General features: G+C 47.5%; 1 protein-coding gene and 1 pseudogene across 4 annotated transcripts in view; one reads left to right on the top strand and one right to left on the bottom strand.

Moving 5' to 3' along the window:
• Nucleotides 1–27,581, bottom strand: part of LOC149361973 (uncharacterized) — a 233,440-nt gene that overhangs the window by 85,751 nt on the left and 120,108 nt on the right. The window contains exon 3 of one of the 4 annotated variants that reach the window (XM_089572891.1): nt 24,271–26,131. The exons of the other annotated variants lie outside the window; for them this stretch is intronic. Coding sequence (XP_089429017.1) covers nt 26,070–26,131 — 62 coding nt within the window. The 3' untranslated portion in view covers nt 24,271–26,069. Of the gene's footprint in view, nt 1–24,270; nt 26,132–27,581 lie in introns of those variants that run through there. 4 annotated transcript variants of the gene reach the window in all.
• LOC149361980 (uncharacterized) lies at nt 3,177–4,460 on the top strand (annotated as a pseudogene).

Raw genomic sequence — 27,581 nt, 5'->3', positions numbered from 1 at the left:
TTGCGCCAAATTGGCTACTTTTGAAGGCCAGTGGCTACAAAAAACTTGGGTTGGCTACTTGGCCATTTTTCTGCTCCTTTCTGATTTTCAAATCTAATTGCTTATATGTATTTTGCAAACATTTTTTGATGGTATTACAATATTACACTGGCTATTTTCACACCAAATTTCTTCCTTAAGGTGAATAGTTCTGGCAACAGCAAAAAGAGCGTAGTGGTGTTAGGGTGGCTAGTGTCGTGGCGCATTCTATTGTACTGGCGATGGTGGCTACCACAAACAAGAAAAAAGCCTCGGCTAGGTATGCCGGGCGTTTGCGTGTTTTCCCAAACAATGGTCAGAATGACCCAACGCTGAAAGGTGAGATGTCCCTTCCGAATAGTAAGCGGTGCGTCATTAAAAAATAGAAAATTTTTCTCTCTTTTACCGCTCGGTTGCTCATGTTGCAACTTTGTTGCTCTTAGTGCCGATACCAAATGCGACCTTTGTGCGAAAGTACAACGAGAACAAGCCAGCAGATAAGCGGAGATATTTTTTTTCTGGTATTCTAAGAAACGCTAAGTAGAAATGCGATTGTAAGCGTCCGGTCTTTTCGCTGTGGGCTTATATATCATACATTAACATTGTTTCAAAACAGTCTATTTGATCTAAATCATAACTTTATTTCATTTCACACTAGATTGCTCCCAGTGAGCAAGGTAAAACGTTGATGAAATGCAAACTTTGCTGCTGTGAGGAGAGAGCGCACTACACCGACCTCTTGAAGCACGCAGATACGAAAAAGCACCGCAAAAAGGCGATGCCAAGAGACCACCAGTACATCTGCCTGAATGTATCGCCCTGGCTTTTCTTGCCGATGCAGAACGTAAACGGTGCGCTTTAAAAATGGCGCTTTTTACAGCCTGCCATATGCCAATAAGGTGCGTTAAGCATTAGTGAACTTTCAGACCTGCTGAAAGGAGAGCTGCGATCAAATGTGACAGTGCACAGGACAAAATGCACAGCGCTAATAACAAAATTAATTGCCCCGTATTTTGCTCAAACGTTGAAAGATATCTCGAAGAAGCCTTTTTTGCTTCTTGTTGACGAGTCAACGAATATCTCGGCGACAAAACTTGTTGGTGTGTCAGGGCGCTTTTACAGCGACATTGCTGGGAAAATCATCACCACATTACTCAATCTAAGGAAGGGAGACAATGGAACAGCTGGAACAGTTTGTGAAGCAGTGCAAGCATGTCTTCATGAAATCATGCTCGACGGTGGTGATTGCGTTGGACTGGCAACTGATCGAGCTAACGTCATGTGCAGTCGCAATAATTCTCTCTGGACACGAATGAAGGATCGCAATCAGTCGTTAACACTTGATAAATGTACCTTCCACTCATTTGACCTTGTGGCATCAAAGGCCGATGGAATCGGTGCCTTCAAGCTTGGAGCTCATGGTCGAAGAAACTCATAACTACTTTGCGCATAGCATCACAAGGCAGGCCTACAAAAGCCTGTACTGCGAGAGCGACGAAGAAAAAGAAGCACCGCTGAAAATCCTCTCTCCTTCGAAACTTGGTAACTGGCAATTGCGGACTGCGCTGAACGTATCCTAGCTCAGTATGAGTGCCTAAAGATGCATTTCTCAACTACCCAAAGAGAAGGCCTACTGTGTACGCTTGCTTAAGGAAATGTATCTTGATGAAAGGAAACAGGCTTATCATCTGTTTTTAGACCCGATTCTGGCTGATATCAAGAGTCAACAAACGTTTCCAAGGAGAGGATGACAACCCATTAGGAGTTTTCGAAGAACTTGAGAAACTTTTCAAGCGCCTTTTGACGAGGATACTCAAACCGTGCGTGCTGCGCCAGCATAATGATGCGTCTCTGCGACCTGGAAGTAACAAATTTGGAGTCTATATTCTTAAACATTGACAATGTGGACCTAGGGAGCACCTTTCTCTAGCTCAGAGAAAGGAAGCATGGTGGCGCATGCAGTGTGTTCAACCGAGCAGGGTATATATATCTACCCGAGTATGGAGGAAATGGACCATGCCAGTAGCAGTGGCTGGATAAGAAATAACGTGGTGATGTGCTGGGTGCGCAATCATATCAGCGATGACCTCGCTCTTCTTTGCGAGGTCGTCAATTTGAATCCGTTTGTGGACCCGTCGCAATGGGGGACTATTGCAGAGAATGGGTGAATTGCTACTGCCTGAGATTTCATTTGCTAGAAGCATGAAGGAGTGACTCCTGCTCATGGTGAGAAGGTTCCTCCACAATGAATGGCAGGTGCTGAAGCAGTAAGTGTTTACAATTCATGACTGACTTTTTTTCGTTTTCGTTGCCTCAAGCTGCGCAGAAAACTGACTGTTCGTTTCAAACCAGGTCTGGCACCGAAGAATATACGGGGTGGGACCTGCTGCTTCAGCAAGTTGCTGACCTCAGCAAAGAGTTCAGTTGCACTCTGCGGCCTACAACAAAAAGGGTCGCGAAAAGGCCCACATGCAGAGCTCCAGCACGATCCACAGCCCGTGCCTCATTACAGGACGGCAGAGTGAGTGCAGCCATGCGCTATTATGAAGAGCCTGCAGATCCGGCAGCAGAGGAAAACGAGAGCATTCCCTGTTATTGTAAGTGAGCTACACAGCCTTGTGTTGTGTCCTTAGAGCGAGTGTTTATTAAGTATGTGCGCGCTGCTGTGGCATTTCATGAACGGCTACGCTCAAGAGAGATTGTTGCGGAATACTACACCATTAAGCCCCAACTCCAAATGCACTTGCGCCGTGCGTCACTGCGCGCCAGGCGTCAGCCAGAACCAGTCTGCGCATGCGCGCGGCGTCAGACGCGAGCAGCGCGAGCGCTGACGCTCCGATCTGTCCCTGTCAGATATTTGGCGCGCGCGCTGCATACGTAGTTCCCGGCGCACCGACGAGTCGTCCGACTTCCGGAACGAGACCAAGCACAGTTGGCAACCCGGCCGCTCATTCGGCTTCTTGTTTGCAGCATGGAAAAAGAAAGTGCTCGCGCATGTGCTGCAAACATGGAGGTCACGTTCGACACAGAACTGCTAATTTCGGAGATCGAAAAGCGGCCGTCGCTATGGCTCGCGATTCATAGGCTGCACAAAAACAGGACCGAAGCGTGTGGCCTTCATTCTACTTCCGGCCACCGAGCGTGACGGACGCAGGATCATGAGCTCCGGCGGAGCGGCGATAGCGGCACTTGCTGGCCGCGGAAACAGGTTTGCTGCCGACGCAGATAAGGAATACGAGATAGTTTTGCCTACCCTGCCTACAGGACGTGTTGTTCTTAACACGGTGTTTCTTCACGGCGACATGCGAGCGAGGCCCTACAGGGTGGAAGATTTTCGGGATGCCCTGGCCAACGCTGGTGCGCTTCCCGACGTCGTGGCGTTGGGGGCGGTGACGTGGGCACGGTGTGGGCGTGGGCGGTGACGTGTGGGCGGTGACGATGAGCACCTCAGAAGCTGCGAAGAAACTTGCTGCCTGCAAAGAGCTACAAGTGAAAGGGCGCCGGTGCATTATTTTCGGCCCTGAAGATCAGCAGGTAAAGCTGCGCCTGCACTGGATGCTGCACGGTGTGGCGGACGACGACATCCGGACTGCTTTCGCGGCGTTCGGCAACGTGACGGAGGTGACGCGGGAGCGTTGGCGTGTCCAAGGCATGAAGGAGAAAGGCTCGACCACCAGGACCGTGCTACTGAAGTTGAAGCTGGGAATTAAGGTGGATGATTTGCCACACCAGGCCCGAGTAGCCGGTGAGCTGGCCCTCGTTGTTGTCCCTGGGCGACCGATGCAGTGCCTGCGTTGCCACGGCACGGGTCACGTTCGCCGCGACTGCAAGGTGCCCAGGTGTTCCCAGTGCAGGCACTACGGACACGTGGACGCGGACTGCGTCCGTACCTACGCGTCAGCTACCGGGCCCGGAAAGGCGAACGACACTGCGGAACTCATGGACATCACCGAGGCGGAGGAAGCAGCCACTGGTACGGACGAGGCGGACAAGTCGGCTTCTGCGCTTGCAACGTCTGGGACTCCCAGTGACGACACCAAAGCGGCCGACGAACCAGAGAGCCAACAGCCGACGGAAGGCTCCCTCGGCGTCTCTAACGAGACGTCAGAGAACGGGGCGTGCCCATCAGAGCCCGTGGTCGACGAGGGAAAGGACCTGAACGAGGACCACCACGAGAATACCGGCACCCGCACAACAAGCGTCACGCCCCCCGTTACCACCCCGACGAAGCGTCCCCATGACCAGGCCAGCCCCGAAGGGGACAAAGTGGTAGCACCCGGCGTCGAGGAGCCCCCTGCAAAGATGACTCAAGCCCGGCGTCCGTCGTTCCGGCCACGCCCAAACTATGCGGCCGAAAACGGTACTCCTCCGCAGACAAGGTACTACTCGAGAAGACTGATGTTCTTGCGCCGGATGATACCGGCGGCAACAGTGGCGTCTAGCTGCGCGCTAGACGTGGAAGGTAAGCACCATGCTGTTGGTTCCTTCCTCTTGCGTGAAAATGGTTCCCGCCTCCGCCTTTAGAGTCGCTACATTGAATGTGAGGGGCCTGGCGGCAAGGAAAAAACAAGGTCAGGTGTACCAACTTATTACGGAGCGCGAGATAGATGTATTGGCCGTGCAGGAGACGAAAGTGGACGGCAACGAAGGAACCGACAGCATGGTGCGACGTTTCACGACTAGATTTTATGCTGTCGTCATTCAAGCAGTGGAAACATCGGCTGGTGGGAACATCGGCTGGCTGCTTGCTTTTTGTAAAGAAGATGCCGGGGCTAGAGGTGCAGGCTTATTTCTCGTGTGTTTGGCCGGTGTATTGCGCTTGATTTTTGTCTGAACGGCACTGAGTGGCGCATTGTTACCGTGTACGCGCCAAATGTGGTTGAGGAAAGGGTTGCCTTTTTTCCAAAGCCTCCAAGAGCGCCTTTGCACGGAGAGGCGGCGCATTGTATTAGGCGACTTCAATTGTGTTCTTAATGCGCGCGATAAGTCAAGCATCCGGGGGTTTCGAGACAGGAGCACCGAAGTGTTGATGCGAACGATCGAGAACGGAAACCTTGAGGATGTGGCTGAACTTATTGAGGGTGCGCGGGCAGTGCAGTTCACTCATTTCCAGGGCTCAAGCCATGCACGGCTGGACCGCATTTACGCATCAGTCGACCTTGCCCCTGATTGCAACCATTATGAAGTTGTGGGAGTCTCCTTCTCAGACCACTGTTTAGTTGAGTGCTGCCTGGGAAGTGGTAACCAAAGCAAGGCATTTTCGTGGGAAATGTGGAAGCTAAACAACACACTTCTTCACGACAATATCTACTGCGGAGCAGTAAAGGATGAAATAGGGAAAATAAACCCGCGCAAGAACCTGAAGATTTGGCAACAGTGGGAGCTAAGTAAAGAATCTTTAAAAATCAAAGCAATAGAAAGGGCGACATACGTTATAAGGAAAAACAAGACAAAGCTGGGCTAAGGGCACTGCTTCAAACGCTGATGAAGCAGGAATGCAAAGAGCCTGGGAAATGGATAGATGTCAGGAAAACAAAACAAAAGATAATGTTCTCATTGATCCCTTCACAGCACTGCATGCAGTAACTTGGAATTTTGGTGCATTATCCATTGTTTATTGGCGGCCAGTGATGCAATGATTAGGCAGCTTGTAATGCAGAAAAGACAACTTCAGGACTTATGATGGGGCCCCATTGGTACCTTACTCGTCCCTTCCTTGCTTGTATGTTTATGCTGCTTTTCTGGATCGCAGCATTGTCTGCAAAACCCAGTGCATTTTGAAATTTCACCGCCTCAGCGCTCTACAGAAGCTTGGTCAAGTGTGTACATTCCAGTTCGATATGACCGTATTACTACTACTATATGTGTATGCACGCTTAAAATAGCTGCTTCTCTCTGGTTAATGACATATGTCGGTGTTTGTGTTGCAGACACCCATTTCATGTGCGTCTACTAACCCCAATGCGAGTGCCAGCCAGTGTTGTGTGTGTGTGTAGACATCACCTGTGAACATCATTATATTATGCCATCATCAACCTTCATTCACACTTTCCTTTTCCTCCTCTTCCCTTTCCCCTGTGTGGAGTAGCAGGCCAGGGCCATGTCACCACCGGCCGACCTCTCCACCTTTTCCTCATTAAAATTCCTTTCTCTCTCTCTTCACAGAAATTGACTTTTCTTTTGAGTCTGCCCCTGCCAGGTGGATTAGTGCTATGCACTGTTTGGCATTTTCCTTGTGCAATACTCCACGAAGTGGTTACGCTACACTGCTGTTTCATACAAGCGGCCAACGCCCTATCATTTGCCATGCATTTTGTGTCCTGTAACCATTTGTTTCCTGCAAGGTGCGATTCAGTAGTTAGATGCTTGGTTTTCTGCTTTAAGTGTGTTCTCCTAGGAATTCAGTTGAACACCTTCAAGGTTCTCTTGTGGAGCTAGTTGCTTTTGAGTGCAAGAGTGTCTGCTGTATATACGCTTTTCCAACTCTATGAGAAAATCTGGTGTGCAGCAATATGGGTAAGAGCATGAATGCAGTCGCAAGTGGTCAGAGGTCAGCTTTCAAACCTGTACATTTACGAAAGAAGGGTTAATGAAGATTTGCTTGATCACTTGAATGCATTTTATTTTGAAGAGGAAAGCACAAGCCCCCTGCAGGGGGAAATTAGGGGTAGTATGTCAATCACAACCTTGAAAACTTGCTACAGCACATTTAAATCACCCGCACAGTCTTCAGTGTTTCATACAAAGTACTATTGTGAGTAAAAGTAAGAGACTGAGGCCCCCCCCCACCAAGTTCTGAATCTTGCTGCACTCCATGCAGGTGCCATGGTGCCCTCCTAGTGTCAAGACTTGAAAAGGGTACAGGCGCCATAAAAAAAAAATTCAACGATTTTCAAGGACCTACTATGGAGCTGTATTTCAAGTTCCTGTGACAGAATCATTTTCACAAAATCAAATGCAAGGGTTTCAAGGGTTTGTGTGCACCATAATAATAATGTATACAGAAGTGTACACGAGGAATACATGAGAAGCGAAGGACATACAAGGCAATATACACATGGGAGACAGTATACAAGAGGCAAGAATATGTACAGGTATCGTCTGTGATACCGGTTTTGAATGACAGATGCAAGTAATGACGACGTGTTGTGAGAGTATATCCCATCAGTGCTGCTCAAACTCCATAATGCATATAAGTATTTCTTATATGCAGGACGTCAGGCCATTACAGGCCTGCTGGGAGTCGGCTGGCCGATGAACCAGGTCCCAGCAGTGTGGCGGGACCCAGCAGGCTGCAGCAAGGAGTCGCCCTTGATGTAATTTTAGAAAACAGCGTGCAATTCGATGATTTTCCGGAGGAATTCGAAATCATAGCAAGCGCAGAATCTACATCAATGGGAAGTAAATCGTCGTCGCAACTGTCGACCGACATGCTACTGGCAACTGAGACGCTACTGGCGCCACCGTCGACCGGGGCGCCACCGTCGACCGGGGCGACACCGTCGACCGGGGCGACACAGTCGACAGTAGTGTCTCAGCCGACCGGGGCGTCATCTGTCGACTCCCAGTCGGCAATGTCTGGTATAAACAGAAAAAGAAGGAAGACTGCGCCAGACTGTGAAGATACCTTGAAGAAGCAAGTGGGTCAAGTTACCGACACCCTCAACGCGAGCGCAGGGCAAGATGAGGATGATTTATTCGGCCTGTTCTCTCTGTGTGTAAAATGCATGGAATTAAAGGCATCTGGGGTTTTGCACTTTCTGCGGTACTGACCATCTGATACACAACTGTTGTAAATGACCAGTGCAGTGTGCGCTTACAAAGCACTGGACGCCTGTGCTTGATGCAGAATATTTCAAGCAGTTTTAGTTTTAGGCCACAGCTGCAACACCATCTGTCACATTAATGTACAGACTTCATGTGAACGAGTGGCTTGGGAATATATGTTGTAACTTACAAGGGTAGACGTGCAGGCTAGTTGGTGAACCATAATTCTTTAAAACAGCGCAAAAGACAGGGACACAGACAGAAAATACACACACAGCGCTGACTTACAACTAAATTTATTCATAGAAAATACATGTATAAATACATGTAGTTTCTGTCTTTTCTGTCTGTGTCCCTGTCTTTTGCGCTGTTTTAAAGAAATATGTTGTAAGTTGACCGCTGGTGCACCAAACAGCAGTTGCCACATTAGGCATTTGTCTGGTTGCCTTAAGAAATGGGGCTACATGCCAAAATGAACTGCATAGAAGCCTTTTTACAAGCAGCTATATGACTGATGCTATGTTCAACACTAGGTTGTGGGAGGCTTGTTTTCCTACAACGAGGGAGTTGAGGCACGAGAACCCCACAGGCCGTTCGCATGGCTGCCACAGTCTGTAAGCCACATGCCCCGAGTGCAGTACAAAGCTGTATTTTGTCAATGTGATGCACACGTAATCATGTAAAAGATTGTTGGAGGCATGTTGCTTGCAGACCTAAGCATTGTCAGGCATTGTGGTGTCCTCCTCCAACTGGCACTTCAGTTTCTGTGGTTGCTTCTTATACACTTTGTATATTTTGTACTTGAATACATTTTCGAAGCAGAAAGCTGCATGCTTAAACAGCATTTCCTATAAAAATGGGAGTGCACTGAAATTATTACGCAAGTATTATTTCCAGAAGCACTACCGCTTTCTTTGGAATTACCGTGTAATTGCTTACGCTTGGATATTCTTGCGCAGGTGTGCAAAGGCAGAATGAAGCGGCACTGCACTTTCTTGAGTCACGTGGGAGCCGCGATGAACAAACTTCCGCCTCCGCTTTGAACTTGAAGGGAGGTGGCTTGATTTCGAGATTAAGCAGCACGATGATTTAATGAGGCGGCACTGCACTTTCTTGAGTCACGTGGGAGCCGCGATGAACAAACTTCCGCCTCCGCTTTGAACTTGAAGGGAGGTGGCTTGATTTTGAGATTAAGCAGCACGATGATTTAATGAGGCGGCACTGCACTTTCTTGAGTCACGTGGGAGCCGCGATGAACAAACTTCCGCCTCCGCTTTGAACTTGAAGGGAGGTGGCTTGATTTCGAGATTAAGCAGCACGATGATTTAATGAGGCGGCACTGCACTTTCTTGAGTCACGTGGGAGCCGCGATGAACAAACTTCCGCCTCCGCTTTGAACTTGAAGGGAGGTGGCTTGATTTCGAGATTTAGTTAGTTAGTTATATGGGGTTTTATGGCGCATAAGCAACTATGGCTATCATGCGCCAAACACAAGGTTAGATGATGTTATGTTAAGTGTATAGAAGTTACATTATATTAAATTTAAAACATTGGCTTTCTTTAGAAACTTGCAAACAAGTGAAAACTCGACGAGTGTTTGCTCGCCTAAAAGTAATGCGGGATGAAATGGAATGTGTTCATTGTAAAATACCGTAAAAATTTTCTTTCGAAGTTCTTCGAGATGCGAACAAGAGATTAAAATGTGATTCACTGTGAGCTCCTCACGACACATTTCACACACAGGTTTGTCTTTTTTTGTTAATAAGAAGTTATGGGTGATGTGTGTGTGGCCTATGCGTAAACGACATAAAATTACTTCGATAAAACGTTCTTTATGACGGCATGATTTCCATTCTTTCAAAATAGGCTTTACAGTATGCAGCTTGTTGTTTCTTTCATTTTCCCAAGAAGCTTGCCATTTGGCTCTTAGTTTGCTATGCACTAACTTCATGTAATCCCTCGGAGGCAAACCCACATGTTTCACCTCCATGGCTCTGGCTTGTGCAGCACACGTGTCAGCTCTCTCATTATCCCTAATGCCAACGTGACTGGGAACCCAGCAGAATTTTATAACATGTTTTCGTGTTGTGACCTTTACTATATTGTGTATGATGCTTCCAATCAGTGGCTCTGTGGCATTTTTGGAGTTTAATGCTGTAAGGACGCTCAGTGAATCTGTATAAATGATGCTATTTTTGATGTTTTCATTTGTTATTTTCAGTACCGCAACACTAATAGCATAACACTCCGCAGTGAAAACTGTAGCACATGAGGGCAGTCGTACTGCATTTTCATTTTTTCCTTGTATTACTGCGCTTCCTACATGAGCATGAGTTTTTGACCCGTCAGTATAAAATGCAGTGTAATTTCTGTATTTTTCTTGTAGTGCCAGATATTCTTGTATTATGTGGTCGTGTGGCGTACAGGTTTTACTGAAGCGTGTTAGTGCGACGTCACACACTGTGGGGAGAGTGTGCCACGGTGGTAGCGCTTCGTGTCTTGGGGCAATATTTTTGATTTCATTTAGTATGTTCAGAGTTTGACATTTTTCTTCGAAGCGCAAGAGCAACGGCTTAATTGCATGGGGCTTGTTGTTGAAGAGCATTCGGGATGGGCATTTCGTGACAATTGGGTAACAGAGATGTTTGGGCTGTGAAAGGATTTTGAGGATGTATGTACAAGTTAGTGCAGTTCTTCGATCTTCTAAGGAAGGTTCATTCGTTTCCACATACAGACTTGCTATTGGGGAAGTTCTGTAAGCACCTGAAGACAACCTTAAACCAAGATTGTGGATAGGATCCAGTCGTTTTATGTAGGATGGTCTTGCTGAGCCATATACGATGGACCCATAGTCTAACTTAGAGCGAACCAGAGAACGGTATATGTGTAACAGGCATGCCCTATCAGACCCCCAGCGTTTTCTTGACAGTAGTTTCAGTACATTGAGGGCCTGGGAAGCTTTTTTCTTTAGGCTGTTTATATGTGGCAAGAAACTGAGCTTTTTATCAAAAGTTACCCCTAGAAATTTATGCTCTTGTTTGACAGGTAATGGGGTCTGGTTTAGATATAGTGTGGGGTCGGCCTGTAGGCCTCGTCTCAAAGAGAATAGAACCGCTACTGTTTTCTGAGGAGAAAATCTAAATCCGTTTCTATCTGCCCAGGTGGCCAGTTTATTTATTGTTATTTGTATCTGTCGCTCACAGGTAGGTATGCTGGAAGACGTGCATGCTATTTGGAGGTCATCTACGTAAACTGAGTACATTATGGATTTTGGGATTACTTTGCCTATTGAGTTCATTTTGATTATGAATAAGGTCGTGCTGAGGATGCACCCCTGGGGTACGCCAGTTTCTTGAATAAAAGTGTTGGAGAAGGTTGCGCCTAGGCGGACTCGGAACGTGCGGTTGGTTAGGAAGTCGTTCAAACAGCTCAGCATCCTGCCGCGGATACCTAGGTCCGCTAGGTCACGGAGGATACCGAACCTCCACGTGGTATCGTAAGCCTTCTCCAGGTCGAAGAAAACCCCGATACAGTGTTGCTTGTGGATGAACGCTTCCCGGACTGTGTTCTCAAAGCGAACAAGGTGATCAGTTGTGGAACATGTCTTTTTAAACCCGCATTGGTGTATATCTAAAAGTTGCCGGGACTGAAGTATGAAGGTTAGTCTGATGTTTAGAATGCTTTCGAATGATTTTGCTATACAGCTAGTGAGTGCTATTGGCCTGTAACTAGTGGGACTAGTTGGTGGTTTGCCAGGTTTTAGAAAGGGTACAATGATTGCTTCTCTCCATGCTTGGGGGATTTCTCCACTCATCCATATTTTATTGAAAAATTTTAGGAGAGCTTCTATGGCAGTCTCAGAGAGGTGAGCAAGCATGGCATAATGTATATTGTCTGGGCCTGGTGCTGTCTTTTTACTGGATGTTAGTACTGCGTTTAGTTCCTGCATTGTAATTAGCTGATTGTAGTCTTCATGTATGCATGTTCTGAAGGGAAGTTTTTGTTTTTCTACTATTGTTTTGTGCTTTTGAAAGGAGTGTGTGTAGTTGGTTGAGCTTGATACTGTAGCAAAATGCTCACCCAATATGTTGGCCTGCTCTTCTAATGTTGTTTGAGTACCGGGTGTTGTTAGCATTGGAAATGTGAAAGGAGTAAAATTTCCAGTGAATTTCCGCACCTGCTCCCACATTTTTTTGGATGTTATTGAGCTGTTTATCGAGGATATGTACTGTTGCCATGATGCCCTTTCTGCGTTGCGTCTGATGTATCGTGCTTTTGCTCTTGCTTTTTTAAAGTTTATGAGATTCTCATGTGTTGGATATCTCCGAAAAATGCCCCAGGCTTTGTTTTGTTTCTTTTTTGCATCTTTACATTGTTTTGTGTACCAGTATTTGTGATTTTGTTTTACTATTCCAGAGGATTGAGGAATAGCTAAATGTGCGGCAGCTAAGATACAATTCGTGAATTTTTCATTTATCTCATTGATGGCAACATTTTCTAAAACTATTTTCTCTAATGTAGCTTGTGCTGTAAAAAGTTGCCAGTCAGCTAAATGTAGCTTCCAACACCGTGGTTTTGTGGGAATAACTGTTAGCGAGGATGAAAGACTTATTATGACAGGGAGATGATCACTTCCATATGGATTGTCTAAAACACTCCAGTTAAAATCGTTAAAAACAGACGGTGAACTAAAAGACAAATCTAAAACACTCATTTTCCCCGAGGTTGGGGAGCAGTATGTAGGCTTATTAGAGTTGAGTAAACAGACGTCATTGCATAAAATAAAATCCTCTACGAGATGGCCTCTAGCGTCTGTTTTTTCACTTCCCCAAAAATGTGAATGTGCATTAAAATCTCCAACTACCAGGTATGGCTCTGGTAGCTGCTCTAAAAGATCCTCTAAGTCATGTAGTGTTAAATTAAAGTGCGGATCGATATATAGTGAGCACACTGTGATGGTTTTATGGGCAACCAGAGTGGCTGCGACAGCTTCAAGTCTTGTTTTTAGTTTAAGCTCTCGAGCCGGGACGCCGCTTTTAACTACGATGGCTACGCCTCCCGATAGTCGGCTCGCCTGTTCCCGATCGCGGCGGAAAACAGTGTAATTCTTTAGAAAGTTATTTTTTTGGGGACCTAAATTTGTTTCTTGTAGACATAAGGCGACAGGAGCGTGTGCTCCTAGTATGTCTTTTATGTCACTGTAGTTGTTTAAAAGTCCTCTACAGTTCCATTGTATTATGAAAGCCATCTTAATTTTGTGTTTCTATAGGGTGGAAAGGTAGATCAAGTTGTTGTTGGCCCCGTGACTCGGGGCCTGTCTTTTTTTTTGATCGATCCAGAGAGCTCCGCCGACCGTCCGACGTGGACGGCGCGGGGCTGCCCGGGGCCGTGTCCATCGCCTCTGCGGAGGCGCTGGACGACCGTGCAGGAGGCACGGTCGCGTTCGAGTTTGACCTCGACCTGTGGGAAGAGGTCTTGAGGCCCGCCGACCCGGGGGTCTGCGCAGCCTGGATTGCAGTTGGCGGAGCAGCGTTAGCTGCTCTGCCTTGGGGCGCGGATGGCACCGCCACAGGCTCACTGCGTGTGACCTGGACGGGTGCCGAAGCCTGGTGTGGTGCGCCGCGCCCACGCACCACATCGGCGAAGTTTTGTTTTGTTGTGAAGGAGAATGAGTTGGTGAGTGCGAAACGCCTTCTCGCTTCTTGAAATGAAATGTTTTCCTTTGTCTTTATGGTGATTATCTCCTTTTCTTTTTTCCAGGACGGACACGCCCTGGAGTATGCTGCATGGTCTCCGTCACAGTTTGCGCAGTGCGGGGCTGCGTCACATTGATCAGAATGATCCTTTGAGGCGCACTTCGCGCACGTTTTCCGACCGCGGCAACTTTGCGAGCCGTGGCCGAACCTTTGGCAGTTGAAACATCGGCGAGGGTTGGGAATGTATGGTCTTACGTTAACTTTCAGATATCCTACTTCGACTGTGTCGGGCAGTGTGCTAGTGCTGAACGTCAGGATCATATGTTTTGTGTCTATATCCTTATTATCCTTCCGGATCTTGATTCTGTGAACGTCTATCACGTCTTGGTCACTCAGACCTTCGAGCATCTCTTTTTCTGTGATGTGGACAAAATCATTTTCGGATATCACGCCCCGGACGGTATTCAAAGATCGGCGTGAAGTCACGGAGACAGGAATATCTCCAACAGACACAATGCTTACGAGTTTTGAGTGCTGGATGTTGTCTCGCAGTTCGAGCAGTAAGTCACCGCTGGCCATTTTTGATACCTTGTAGCCAATACCCAAGGCTTCTGTCAAACACTTTGATACTAGGAAGGGAGACAGGATTCTTGCTTGCTTATTTTCTACTTCACTATGGATGACATGGTATTTAGGAAAACTCACTTTTCTTTTTTGGAAAAAAACATCTGCTTCGTTCCGCCCTCTCTTGAGAGAGCGATCAAGTTTGGAAAGTGGGGGAGCCATAAAAAATTCATGTTTTTCGGTCATGGTGCCAGCCACCCACCATGGAGTCCAACAAGGGGACGCGACAGGAACTTGTGAGCAAGTCCTGCCCACGCCAGCTGTACACCTTAACTATAACCTAATATGACTCAACTCAGGGTAGTTGGTCACACACGGTTAACCCTCGCCGCCAGGAAAAAGAGGAACAAACGAAGAAGAGAGGAGGAGACAGGAGAGTTGTAAGAAAGATAGGAAAGTGAAAGATAGAGGGGAGGATAGGAAAAGGCGACTGCCGATTTCCCCCGGTCGGGTCAGGCCGGAGGTGCCGTCTACAGGAAGCTGGGGCCAAAGTGGTGTGTTGCCTCCGCCGAGGGGCCTTAAGGGTCCAAACGCTCGGCATCGGCTCAACCACCAGGATCCCCTTTTCCCCGGACACGGCGATGCCACGCACGGCTAAGCGCGGATGCTCGGGTCCGTGGTGACGCATTGTTCACCATCATCCCCTTGCGGGGATGTCCCTGCGGATGCTCGGGTTAACCCCGTGGTGTCGCCACTCACCAACGTCTGCATGCTGCAGACGCCTCCCTGCGGGGAAGAAAAAGGTTACAAGTGTAAGAAATTGTTTTGCATCCCGCATGGGATGCATAGTCGTATAGCCGGGCAGTTGCCCGGGAGCCGCGATGAACAAACTTCCGCCTCCGCTTTGAACTTGAAGGGAGGGGGCTTGATTTCGAGATTAAGCAGCACGATGATTTAATGAGGCGGCACTGCACTTTCTTGAGTCACGTGGGAGCCGCGATGAACAAACTTCCGCCTCCGCTTTGAACTTGAAGGGAGGTGGCTTGATTTTGAGATTAAGCAGCACGATGATTTAATGAGGCGGCACTGCACTTTCTTGAGTCACGTGGGAGCCGTGATGAACAAACTTCCGCCTCCGCTTTGAACTTGAAGGGAGGTGGCTTGATTTCGAGATTAAGCAGCACGATGATTTAATGAGGCGGCACTGCACTTTCTTGAGTCACGTGGGAGCCGCGATGAACAAACTTCCGCCTCCGCTTTGAAATTGAAGGGAGGTGGCTTGATTTCGAGACTAAGCAGCACGATGATTTAATGAGGCGGCACTGCACTTTCTTGAGTCACGTGGGAGCCGCGATGAACAAACTTCCGCCTCCGCTTTGAACTTGAAGGGAGGTGGCTTGATTTTGAGATTAAGCAGCACGATGATTTAATGAGGCGGCACTGCACTTTCTTGAGTCACGTGGGAGCCGCGATGAACAAACTTCCGCCTCCGCTTTGAACTTGAAGGGAGGTGGCTTGATTTCGAGATTAAGCAGCACGATGATTTAATGAGGCGGCACTGCACTTTCTTGAGTCACGTGGGAGCCGCGATGAACAAACTTCCGCCTCCGCTTTGAACTTGAAGGGAGGTGGCTTGATTTCGAGATTAAGCAGCACGATGATTTAATGAGGCGGCACTGCACTTTCTTGAGTCACGTGGGAGCCGCGATGAACAAACTTCCGCCTCCGCTTTGAACTTGAAGGGAGGTGGCTTGATTTTGAGATTAAGCAGCACGATGATTTAATGAGGCGGCACTGCACTTTCTTGAGTCACGTGGGAGCCGCGATGAACAAACTTCCGCCTCCGCTTTGAACTTGAAGGGAGGTGGCTTGATTTCGAGATTAAGCAGCACAATGATTTAATGAGGCGGCACTGCACTTTCTTGAGTCCCGTGGGAGCCGCGATGAACAAACTTCCGCCTCCGCTTTGAACTTGAAGGGAGGTGGCTTGATTTCGAGATTAAGCAGCACGATGATTTAATGAGGCGGCACTGCACTTTCTTGAGTCACGTGGGAGCCGCGATGAACAAACTTCCGCCTCCACTTTGAACTTGAAAGGAGGTGGCTTGATTTCGAGATTAAGCAGCACGATGATTTAATGAGGCGGCACTGCACTTTCTTGAGTCACGTGGGAGCCGCGATGAACAAACTTCCGCCTCCACTTTGAACTTGAAGGGAGGTGGCTTGATTTCGAGATTAAGCAGCACGATGATTTAATGAGGCGGCACTGCACTTTCTTGAGTCACGTGGGAGCCGCGATGAACAAACTTCCGCCTCCGCTTTGAACTTGAAGGGAGGTGGCTTGAGTTCAAAATTAAGCAGCACGATGATTTAATGAGGCGGCACTGCACTTTCTTGAGTCACGTGGGAGCCGCGATGAACAAACTTCCGCCTCCGCTTTGAACTTGAAGGGAGGTGGCTTGAGTTCAAAATTAAGCAGCACGAGGATTTAATGACGGTGCGCATGTGGGAGAGAGAGGAGCGCCAACAAGAGCGCCAAGCTCACCTTGCCTCTCAAGACGCCCATGTTCGCCTTATAGAAAAGTTAATTGAAAAACTGGACAAGTAAAGTTTGCCTGTGCTGCAGTTGGCAGCCATGTATGAATTGAACTGGTTGAATTCCACCTTCATTTTTTATGTCTGCACTCGAAAAAAAGCAATACGGCTCATATAAGATGTGACAAAAGATTAATACATTGCACTGTTATGTACCAAGCAATCACGATTTCAATGCAATTGCAAAACACACGAACAGGTATGACCATCCCCTTACATTAACGGGAAAAACAAATTCGAGAGCCCGACTGTCACTCGATTCATTGGTCATCCAAATTGCACTGTACACCATGACAAGGACATAAAGAAGCATGCCAGCTATCTATTCACATTTCTCGTATCTTGCACAGTTAAGTAGGCAGTGCACTCCTTCACTTTACTGCGAGCACCAAACCTGTGCCAACACAGAAGCAGTACCCCAACTGGGTGAACATTTTTCATTACCAACATCAAATGACCATCACCTTACATTTACAGGAATAACAAGCCTCTCAAAGTGAAACGAAAGGATTTGAGAGCCCGACTGTCTCTCGATTCATTGGTCATCCAAATTGCACTGTACACCATGACAAGGACACAAAGAAGCATGCCAGCTATCTGTTCACATTTCTCGTATCTTGCACAGTTAAGTAGGCAGTGCACTCCTTCACTTTACTGCGAGCACCAAACCTGTGCCAACACAGAAGCAACACCCCGAGTGGGCGAAGTACATTTTTCATTACCAACATCACGCACAAACATGCGCACAAACATGCAGCACCACCGAAAGCCGAGTTACATCCGCTACAGGACAAAGGTTTCTTGCATACGCCTCCAAGTAGCCCTGTCCTACGAGTTACATTTTCATAGTTTGCTGTGCTGTCCTCAGTCAATTTCAGGCCTTTTCCTCTGCAGGTGTGTACTGGCAAGACAGGTGTTGTAACTCTGTTGCTTGGCAAGTGCATTCTACCCCGTTTTTATTCTCCCTGCAATTCGCTGCCGCCGTGGCTCAGTGGTTATGGTGCTCGGCTGCTGACCCAAAAGGCGTGGATTTGATCATGGCCATGCCGGTCCAGATTTGGTGGAGGCGAAATGCTAGCGGCAGGTGTACTATGCAATGGCAGTGCCCGTTAATGAACCCCAGGTCTCCCGAAATTATCCGGAGCCCTTACTGCGACTTCTCCTATAGCCCAAGTCGCTTTGGGACGTTAAAGACCATAAAAACCTAATGCCTGAACCATCTCCCAGAAATTTCACTTTCATGGCCTGATCTGCACTTCCTGTTTGCCCTAGATGTATTCCCTAACCATTTGCAACACCTCACTGTGTGTCGTAAACTGTTGTTTACTTCCCAGACTGTTGAAGATGATTTTCTTCACACTAAAGGACTAAAAGACTCCAAATTTGCTTGCATGTTTCAATTCAAACGGTGTTGTGTTCAATTCCCATACAGTGCCACCAGGTAGTCAGAGATGATGCACTGTGTACTATGCTTCTCCTGGCCTGCTGGGGTAAAATGCTCGGAAAATATGTCTCTGATCGCACCTTGAGTACATTGCACATTACTTCTAACTTTCTGTGTGCTACGCAGAATCAAAGGAGGAAATGGACATCTTCAAAGAAAAACGATACCGAGCATCTCTTGTACAATCCGAAGGGAATAAACAGACAACCGGAAAGGTAAAGCTTCTAAAAGCTGGCAATATTACTTTTAAATATGGAGTTTTGCACTGTAACAGTGTGTGTCTACTTGATGAACAGCTCACAAGGTGGAGCTTGTGACTGGCCTTGAAGACAAATCATTGCCTCCAGATATGCACTTCTAATTCAAGCTGTAAAATATTTGATCCTAAGTAGGTTGAGGGCGGTTGAGTTGCATTTATTGAGAGCAGTGTTAAAAAATATGGACATGGGAAGAAGGTGTACACACGAAGATGAACGGACAGCTAATCTATATTCAGGAACTGCTCCATGTTGAATGCACTGCCTACTAGGATGCCGTGCTGACATTTAGTACGCTCCTCTCCCCACACCCTCTTCCATGTGGTTCCTGGCTCAACTGGGATCAGCTTGCAAGGCCAGCTGACCTTTGTGCACTGAGCTAGCATCCTTCTTAGGAATTGACCGAGTGACCAAATGCTTTGATTCTTCTACTGGGTCATTCCATACCAAACACCCCAGACGTTGCACTCAGCCATCTCCAGTTTGTTCAAAAATATTCACGTAAAGTTATCCCAATGTGTGTAATCAAAGTCTGAAATATTTTTGTCGAAAAATTTATTAGTGAGGTGAGTGCAGTTTGAACATTTAGAAAGGGTTTTAATAAAAACAATAACATTTAAAAAGAGTAATGAAAATTACAATTTTTAGAAAGCACTCCACAATTTTTTCAGTGACATTTGGAAATTCTGGCTATTGACATATATCGGAGCATGGAGCTTTTTATGGCCCGATTTTTTTTTCGAATTAAAGAAAATATGAAAATGTACCATTTTTGTTGCTTTTTTTTAAATACCAATTTTCTCTCGGAAATTCAGAAATAGCCGTTTGGCTTCTCTAGATGTCTGGAACCTATAACCAATGTTACAGGTCATGAAACTGCGTACATCGAAGTAAATAAAAATACAAAAGTTGCCAAAAAAAGTGCATTTTGAGCCAAAAACACTGGTTGATTTCACCCTGAGGTGGTCCCAGTAAAAATACAAATAATAATGGGTTACGTAGAACAGACTATTGCCTTTCGTTTCTGAAATTTTATCAAGGTAATTTTTGTTTAAATCGAGAAAAGAGGTTTTGAAGAGAGCTCGTTTGGCCTCCCCATGTACTAGTGCGCTGAGCAGCCTTCCCTGTTATACTGTGGCATGTTGCTGTGAGGTTTAATCCTAGTGGATTGCATATTTTAGTCTGCTTAACAGTTCAGTGGGAATTTTTTAATAATGCCTATGTAATTGCAGGCGGCAAAGTCAGCAAAAAAGCTACGGCTTGATGTGCAGCGCCAACAGCAGCTGCGGTTGATTGAGGAAGCAGTGATGGATGGAGCCGTCGACATGGTTCCTGTTGGACTGTACAACGAGCTGCTGCACAAAAAGTTACGCAGTGGCTCAGCTCTGGCTAAGCCTGGATATACAAGCGAAAAGCTTCAGTTATGCTTGGTTTGATGGCCGTCCACACACTGCCTGTACGGAGGCGGAGGAGGACACGGAAATCAGCGCGGTTGAAACTGCCCACAGGAATGCGGAGAGGAGGGTTGCCGGCTGTGACGCGGGCAACACGCAGCTGCAACAAAAAGTCAAATGGTGGGCGAGGAGGCGAAGCGTGCAGTTGTAGCGACAGCGAGAAGGCAACGCACATGCGCAGTAGCGCGCTGCTGCGCCGAAAATTCAAGAGACGGAGTCGGCGACGACTGAGGCAGCGACCACCTGCGCGGCGTGTGACGTCACTCAGTTTCGCGCTTGCGCATAACTCACCAGTTCGACTAACGCGAAGCTCGGCTAAGACCCGCGTAGTGAAGCTTTTCGCTTCAAAATAAAGGCCTTGGAGAGTGAACTGGCTGCTTTGAAGCAAGGCAGGGGTGACCAGCCAGCCATAGCTGAATTTGAAGCTCTTAAGGATGAAGTCAGACAGCTCTGTAGTCTGAATGTAGAACTCCAGCGCAGTCTTACATTCAAGCTCTTCGACGCTGGTAAATCTTCTTGAAAAGTGTGCTTCTTTGGAGCTGTAATGTCTTGACTCAGAGCATACTTTCAGATCTATCAATGGAATCGTATGTAGCGTGGAACAATTTGTTGTTTCCCACACACACACTTATAGAAAGCACATGTGCTGTGAAGATGGTGGGGAACTAAAGCCCTACTAAGCTTAACTTCCGAAATCCACCATAGCTGTGTGTAGTGATGCTTGATTACTAATGAAATAGCCTGTAGCACAAGCATATTAATTGCTGTTTTTCAATGTGGCAGAAGACTTCAAGCTACTAATCGGGTGCTTGCAAGGAGGGCTAATTTGTCACGCTGAACTGCTGTTTCATGTGGGCAGTAAATTTACAAAATCCTCTCCTGCTTTTTTCACCTGCTGTCAGGCACTTTAGCTGTGCAGCTGGTAAGCTTGTTCGCCACACAGGTGCACTGATCATGCTTAAACTGCAGACAGAATTCATTGTATTTTGCCCATAGTTAACATGAAAGCATTAAGTCCGTGGCTGAGCTTACAGGGATACTGAGGAAAAATTGAAATTGGCCTAGGTGGATGTAGCTCAGCACCTTGAGATTAATACCATATATTTTAAGAAGCCTTCTCATAAATTTGGTGTGGTGTGCGGAGTTCAACGTCCCAAGGTTACTCAGCCTATGAGGGATGCTGTAGTAGAGTGCTCCAGAATAATTTTGTATCGCGAGGGGTGTTAAACCTGTACTGACATCGTACAGCAGATGGACATTTTTTGCATTTTGCCTTCTTCGAAACTGGGCGGCCGCGGCTGGGTTTGAGTCTGAATACTCAGGCTCAGCATCCGAGCAACTACAGCTAGTCCTTCTCATGAATATGTCGCAGTTTGCACTGACTACCCAAAAGCTCTTGACTGCGTCGAATCTGAGAAAAGAGCTTCTACCTTGCAGAGTAACATGATGCTTTTATGCTGCCAATATTTTGTCATTTTATTGTGCAAAAAGTATGTTGCCAAAGTAAAAGTGCTACAATGCACTTGATGCCAGAAGCGATGCCAGAAATTTGGTCTGCAGTCAATGAGGATGCTTCACGACTGTAAGAGTTTCCGCATGCGGACGACACATTAGTAACATCAGAACTTCTCACCGATGAGGCAGTCGTCGCGAATGTGCTTGAATCGGACAGTGACGACAAGGACGGCGACGACGGCAGCAATGACGCGGTGGGGCAGGCTGTCTCACCGTTGTCCTCGCAGGAGGCCTTGCAGTTAATTCAGTACCTCCGAGGCGTTGTTTTCGCGAGGGACCTTCCGCTGCACTACGTGAAGTACCTGGATGCCATGGAGATGGATGTCGGCAAGCTTCGCGTGAGGCAAGCAAGGCTGACGGACATGGGGTTTTCTCGTGCAAGCCACTGAGAAGTATGTGGCGAGATCCTTGTGGCGATTTTACCCCAGCATTTCTTCGGGATTTCTCAAGCTGAGAGGTGGCTGTGGCAACCTTCTCATATTTTTTACAAGGCCCCTTTCGGGGCCACCAAAACGATGCCTCAGTGCAGCTCGCATATCAGTTGCCATCCATGGCCCCTCTTTGCGGTTATGCTTTTTTTCATGCAACCCGTTTGAAACAATTATCGGTTATACCAATGGAATTTTCTTGGCATATGAATATTGTTCTAAGTGGACTTGACTGTGTGTGTGTGTGTGTGTGTGTGTGTATATATATATATATATCGCCGCACTGCTTAGCTTTTTTTACACATCGTTTATTCCATTGCTATCTCATCTAGCTTGCATGTTGAATTAAGGCATACTTCAAAAGTGATATTGGGTGAAAACTAATGTGAACACCGCCCATATACGATACAATTTTTCACATTGCTATATTCAGCTTCAGTGAATAATTATACTCTAATTAGTTCTGCATAAACGGTGACTGCAATGAATATTCAGTTATACGTAGGCATATAAACATATCTGCCGTGCCAAACTCTTGAAAAATAAAAGCTGCCCTAATAAATAAAGCACCTTCTAATAAATAAAGCAAGTTCTTGTAAATCGTGGACTGTTAATGTAAAGTGTAGAGGAATATATACAGAACAGATAGAAATTGTTTTATGGCTGACGACACTGACCGCAAGAGCTTCAAGTTTTGTTTTGAGTGTGATTTCTCGAGCAGGGACGCCGCTTTGCACGACAATCGCGACGCCTCCAAAGAGTCTATTTGCCTGCTCACGATCGCGTCTAAAAGTTTTATAGTGTTTCAGGATATTTGCATGTTGTGGACCAAGATTGGTCTCCTGAAGACATAAAGCTACGGGCGAGATTGACCCTAGAATATCTTTGTCATTGTAGTTCCTCAACATTCCTCTACAGTTCCACTGAACTAGAAAAGCCATATTTATGTTTGGGATAGGAGTGATTGAGAGTTTACTTATTTTCTGGGGCCGTTATGGTGGCCCTGCCTTTTTTCCGCTCGAGAGAGCTGTTCCACCGCTGTAAAGCAGGCGGGCTGGGAGTTTGGTCCATCACCTCGCAAGAGGGGCTGGACGACCGCGGAGATGCCGCGGGTGTGTGGGTGTCAGGCCTCCCCCGACGGGGGGGAAGTCCTGCGGGATGCTGACCCGTGGGCCAGCACTCCCTGGCTTGTAGTTGGCAGAGCAGCCTTGGCTGTCTCTGCCTGGGGCGTTGATGGCACTGCCACAGGCGCGGTGGGAGTGGCCGCGGCAGGTGCCGGAGTGCTGCGTGGTGCACCGCCCCTGCGCGCCACGTCAGCAAAGTTTGGTTTGGCTGCGAAAGAGAATGTATTTGTCAGTGCAAAACGCCTTCTGGCTTCTTTGAATGAAATGTTTTCTTTGGTTTTAATGGTGGTGATTTCTTTCTCCTTTTTCCAGGACGGACACGCCCTGGAGTACGCAGCGTGATCTCCTTCACAATTCGCGCAGCGTAGGGCTGCGTCGCATTCCTCAGAAGGGTGGTCCTTCAAAGCGCATTTCACGCAGGGTTTGCGGCCGCGGCAACTCTGTGAGCCGTGGCCAAACCTCTGACAGTTGAAACAGCGGAGGGGATTCGGTATGTAGTGTCTGACGGTGATTTTCAGGTATCCAACATCGATCGTTTCGGGCAAACTGCTGGTGTTAAATGTGAGGACCATGTTTTTGGTGTCTATTTCTTTGTTGTCCTTGCGGATTTTGATCCTGTGCACGTCAATTACATTTTGATCAGAAAGTCCTTTAAGCATTTCGGTTTCTGTTAGATGGATGAAGTCAGCCTATGAGATAACGCCTTTAACTGTGTTAAGAGATCGGTGGGGAGTCACGGAGACAGAGATGTCCCCTATAGAAGCAATGTTGGAGAGTTTCGAGCATTGGATGCTCTCACGCAGTTCAAGGAGTAGGTCGCCACTGGCCATTTTTGATACGTTGTAGCCAGGCCCCAAGGCATCTGTTAAGCATTTGGTAACAAGGAAGGAGGATATGATTCGGGCTTGCTTTTCGTCACAGTTGCTGTGTATTACATGAAATTTTGTGAAAGTTGGCTTCTTTTTCGCAAAAAAGTCTGCTGCCTCGTTCCGCCCTCTATTGAGAGAGCGATCTGGTTTTGAAAGGGGGGGAGCCATAAAAAAATGTAGTTTTTCGGTCATGGTGGCAGCCACCCACCATGGAGTCCAACAAGGGGACGCGACAGGCACTTGAAGGCAAGTCCTGTCCACGCCAGCTGTACACCTTAACTATAACCAAATATGACGCAACTCAGGGTAGTCGGCCACACAAGGTTAACCCTCGCCGCCAGGAAAAAAAAGAAAAAACCAAGAAGGGAAGAGGATACAGGAAAGTTATAAGAAAGGATATTGGACAGTGAAAGATGGAGAAAACAGGAAAAGGCGACTGCTGATTTCCCCCGGTCGGGTCAGGCCGGAGGTGCCGTCTACAGGAAGCTGGGGCCAAAGTGGTGTGTTGCCTCCACCGAGGGGCCTTAAGGGTCCAAACGCTCGGCATCGGCTCAACCACCAGGATCCCCTTTTCCCCGGACACGGCGATGCCACGCACGGCTAGGCGCGGATGCTCGGGTCCGTGGTGACGCATTGCTCACCATCATCCCCCTGCGGGGATATCCCTGCGGATGCTCGGGATACCCCGTGGTGTCGCCACTCACCAACGTCTGCATGCTGCAGACACCCCCCTGCGGGGAGCAACTCAGGTTAGTTGGCCACACAAGGTTAACCCTCGCCGCCAGGAAAAAAGGAAAAACCAAGAAGGGAGGAGGATACAGGAAAGTTGTAAGAAAGGAGATAGGACAGTGAAAGATAGAAAGGAGAACAGGAAAAGGCGACTGCCGATTTCCCCTGGTCGGGTCAGGCCAGAGGTGCCGTCTACAGGAAGCTGGGGCCAAAGTGGTGTGTTGCCTCCGCCGAGGGGCCTTAAGGGTCCAAACGCTCGGCATCGACTCAACCACCAAAATCCCCTTTTCCCCGGACACGGCGATGGCACGCACGGCCAAGCGCGGATGCTCGGGTCCGTGGTGACGCATTGTTCACCATCATCCCCCTGCGGGGATGTCCCTGCGGATGCTCAGGTTAACCCCGTGGTGTCGCCACTCACCAGCGTCTGCATGCTGCAGATGCCCCCCTGCGGGCATCAGGCAAAAGTGACGAAAGACACTGCGTACCAAGGTGGACCACCGCAGTAACTGAAATTTCCTTCCCGGGCTTACCAGTGTTGCGATAAGCACGTTTGCCGAATGCTACTTGATTATGATCATGCAAGGCTGGACTGTTTGGTTCGAACAAGAGAGCAGCAATGACGTGGAGACGACGTGGCAAACAGCAATACCTGGAAGCAGCCAAATGTCTCGTACGAATGTTTCTGTCTTCAGTACATGAACAACGGTCAGAAACCAAGCGCCACTCACACTGGAGTCTTTGGGCCAGCTCCTTTGCTGGGTTTGAAACGCGCGTGGAGGAATGTGTGTGAACAAGGGCGCGCCCGAACAACAAGGCGCAGAGCTCGTTTTGGGCTTCCTTTCCTTCCTCCATGGGCTTCAAAAAATGTCACGTGACGGCCTCTCCTCTTAACATCGAGAAAGGAAAGGTTTCCTTTCTCCATGCCTCTAAATTTTCCTTCCTCTATGATGAACAGACTCTGGCCAACTCCATGTTGGGAATGGTGTTTATTGAGTACAAAACAAAAGAATTGCTAGGGGGCGCCACTGAGATAACAATGTCATTTGCAACCACGTGATTCAAACAGGACCTCGAGGTGCTCTGAAGTACTTTCGTTTATTTGCGTTTTTTAACGCATGCATTTCGAGAGCCAAGTAGCCCAACCTTTTTGCGGTAGGGTTTCTCGCGATCAGCGATTCGTGCTGACCAATGTGACCCATTTCTGCGCTGCTGCATCGTCATTTCAAACTCCAGGTTACACACATTGTGTAGGCCCTTAGGTGTAAACTATACGGTCCTCACACGTTACCATATTGTTCCTAAAATTAAGCGGATGCGTACTCGGAATAATTGGCAGCGGCGATTGAGAGACACAGAGAAAACTTTATTTTGCAGAGTTATCAAATCTTGAGAGGTAAGCTGGCGCCAGCCAGTGCATTGATGCATCTTAAGATATATTTGCTTTGTTTCATTGTTCAATCTCAATGGCAGTGCATAGCAGCTGCAGCCTATCGTCTGAAGAGGAGGTGCAAGCAGGAGGGCAGCAGTTCCTATGCCCTGAGTGTGGCTCTGTCATACCTGGCCAGACCTGCTTCAGGGACCACCTGAAGACACACACCGAGGAACATCAGTTTCGGGACCACCATTGGAACCTGACAGAGGACCCGAGAGGCCTTTCCAGTGCAATCACTGCATGAAGAGTTTCACGGAAAAGAGTTCCCTGACAAACATCTTTGTATGCATACAGGGGAGAAGCCATATCAATACAGTCACTGCAACCAGAGGTTTACACGAGGCTCAACCCTGAAGATAGACATCGGTACCCACACAGGCGAGAAGCCTTATCAATGAAGAGTTTCACAACAAAAGGTACCCTCACCGAACATCTTCGTATTCATACGTGGGAGAAGCCATATCAGTGCAGTTTCTGCAGCAAGATTTACACAAGTGTCAAACCGGAACTCACACATTCGTACCCACATATGCGAGAGGCCATACAAATGCTGCCTGTGTCCCATGACCTTTGCCACGCAGTCACCCCTAAAATATATATCAGTGCAGTTTGTGCAGCCAGAGATTTACACAAGTATCAAACCGGAACTCACACATTCGTACCCACATATGCGAAAGGCCATACAAATGCTACCTGTGTCCCATGACCTTTGCACGCAGTCACCCCTAAAATCTCATCTATGATCCCACAAGAATGGAACACTTTATTATGTCTTTTGCTCAAGAGGATTTGTACACAGGCTGCATCTGAAGTACAATAAGCACAATATTCATTTCAAGCTATGTGCTCTTCGACAGAGTTTATTGCTTGTTCTGCCTGTGTTCAGTGGTGCAGTAAGCAGCCAGTTTGGGTACCAGGACTGTGTTTTCAGCGTCCATTGTTAAAGAGTCCCTGAAGGACGTTTGTCATAAATCATATTCTCTTTATGTATTGGTGGTGCATTGGCAAAAAAAAAAGTGTAAGCTGTAATAAAATTTTAGGGTAGACGAGTGGGACCAGAGAGTGAAGAATGAACAATGTTGCAAAGGAAGAGCAGTGACCATTAACAGATGTTTGTGTCACAACATTTTTGGTCATTCTATTTGTTTGATGTAGAGCTGTCTTCTTTTTGTCTGCTTAAAATGGCAGTAATGTTTGTGGAACATGAATTGGCAAATCTTGTAATAGTGTGTGGTGAAATGTTGATTTCTGATATATGCTCTTTGCCTTTTAAATAAACCTCAAAAAGAATACTTACCTCTTTTCCGTTGCATGCCCAATAATTCATCTAAAAAGTGCGCTGATAGTGACAGCGGCCTGAGGATTGGACCTTTCACAATCACTTGGATGCAGTCCGTAGACGCAGCATAACCGCCGTCACACCGAGTCATGGGAGGAGATCTGCACACCCCTCGTGGCCAACGCATTTTGGCAAAGGCATGGCGCCTCATCCAGTCGCTTTTTGCCTCCCGCATCTGGCAATAGCAGTGTCTGAGGGCATCAGCTTTCAGGACCTGGCTGAGCGCCTAGCAGATGCCTTCTTCCCAGAGAGACAGCATAGCTGCTCTCTGCAGTTCCCCACTGACACACAGGGAACTCTCTGCTGTCCTCCAGTGTTCCAGGCGACACATGGGCCTGGGATCGACA

This window comes from Amblyomma mixtum, chromosome 2 (assembly GCF_055824585.1).
Source record: "Amblyomma mixtum isolate Tamu chromosome 2, ASM5582458v1, whole genome shotgun sequence".
NCBI classification, from domain to species: domain Eukaryota; kingdom Metazoa; phylum Arthropoda; class Arachnida; order Ixodida; family Ixodidae; genus Amblyomma; species Amblyomma mixtum.
The sequence above is the reverse complement of the archived record's forward strand: the minus strand, read 5'-3'. Positions and strand labels throughout refer to the sequence as shown.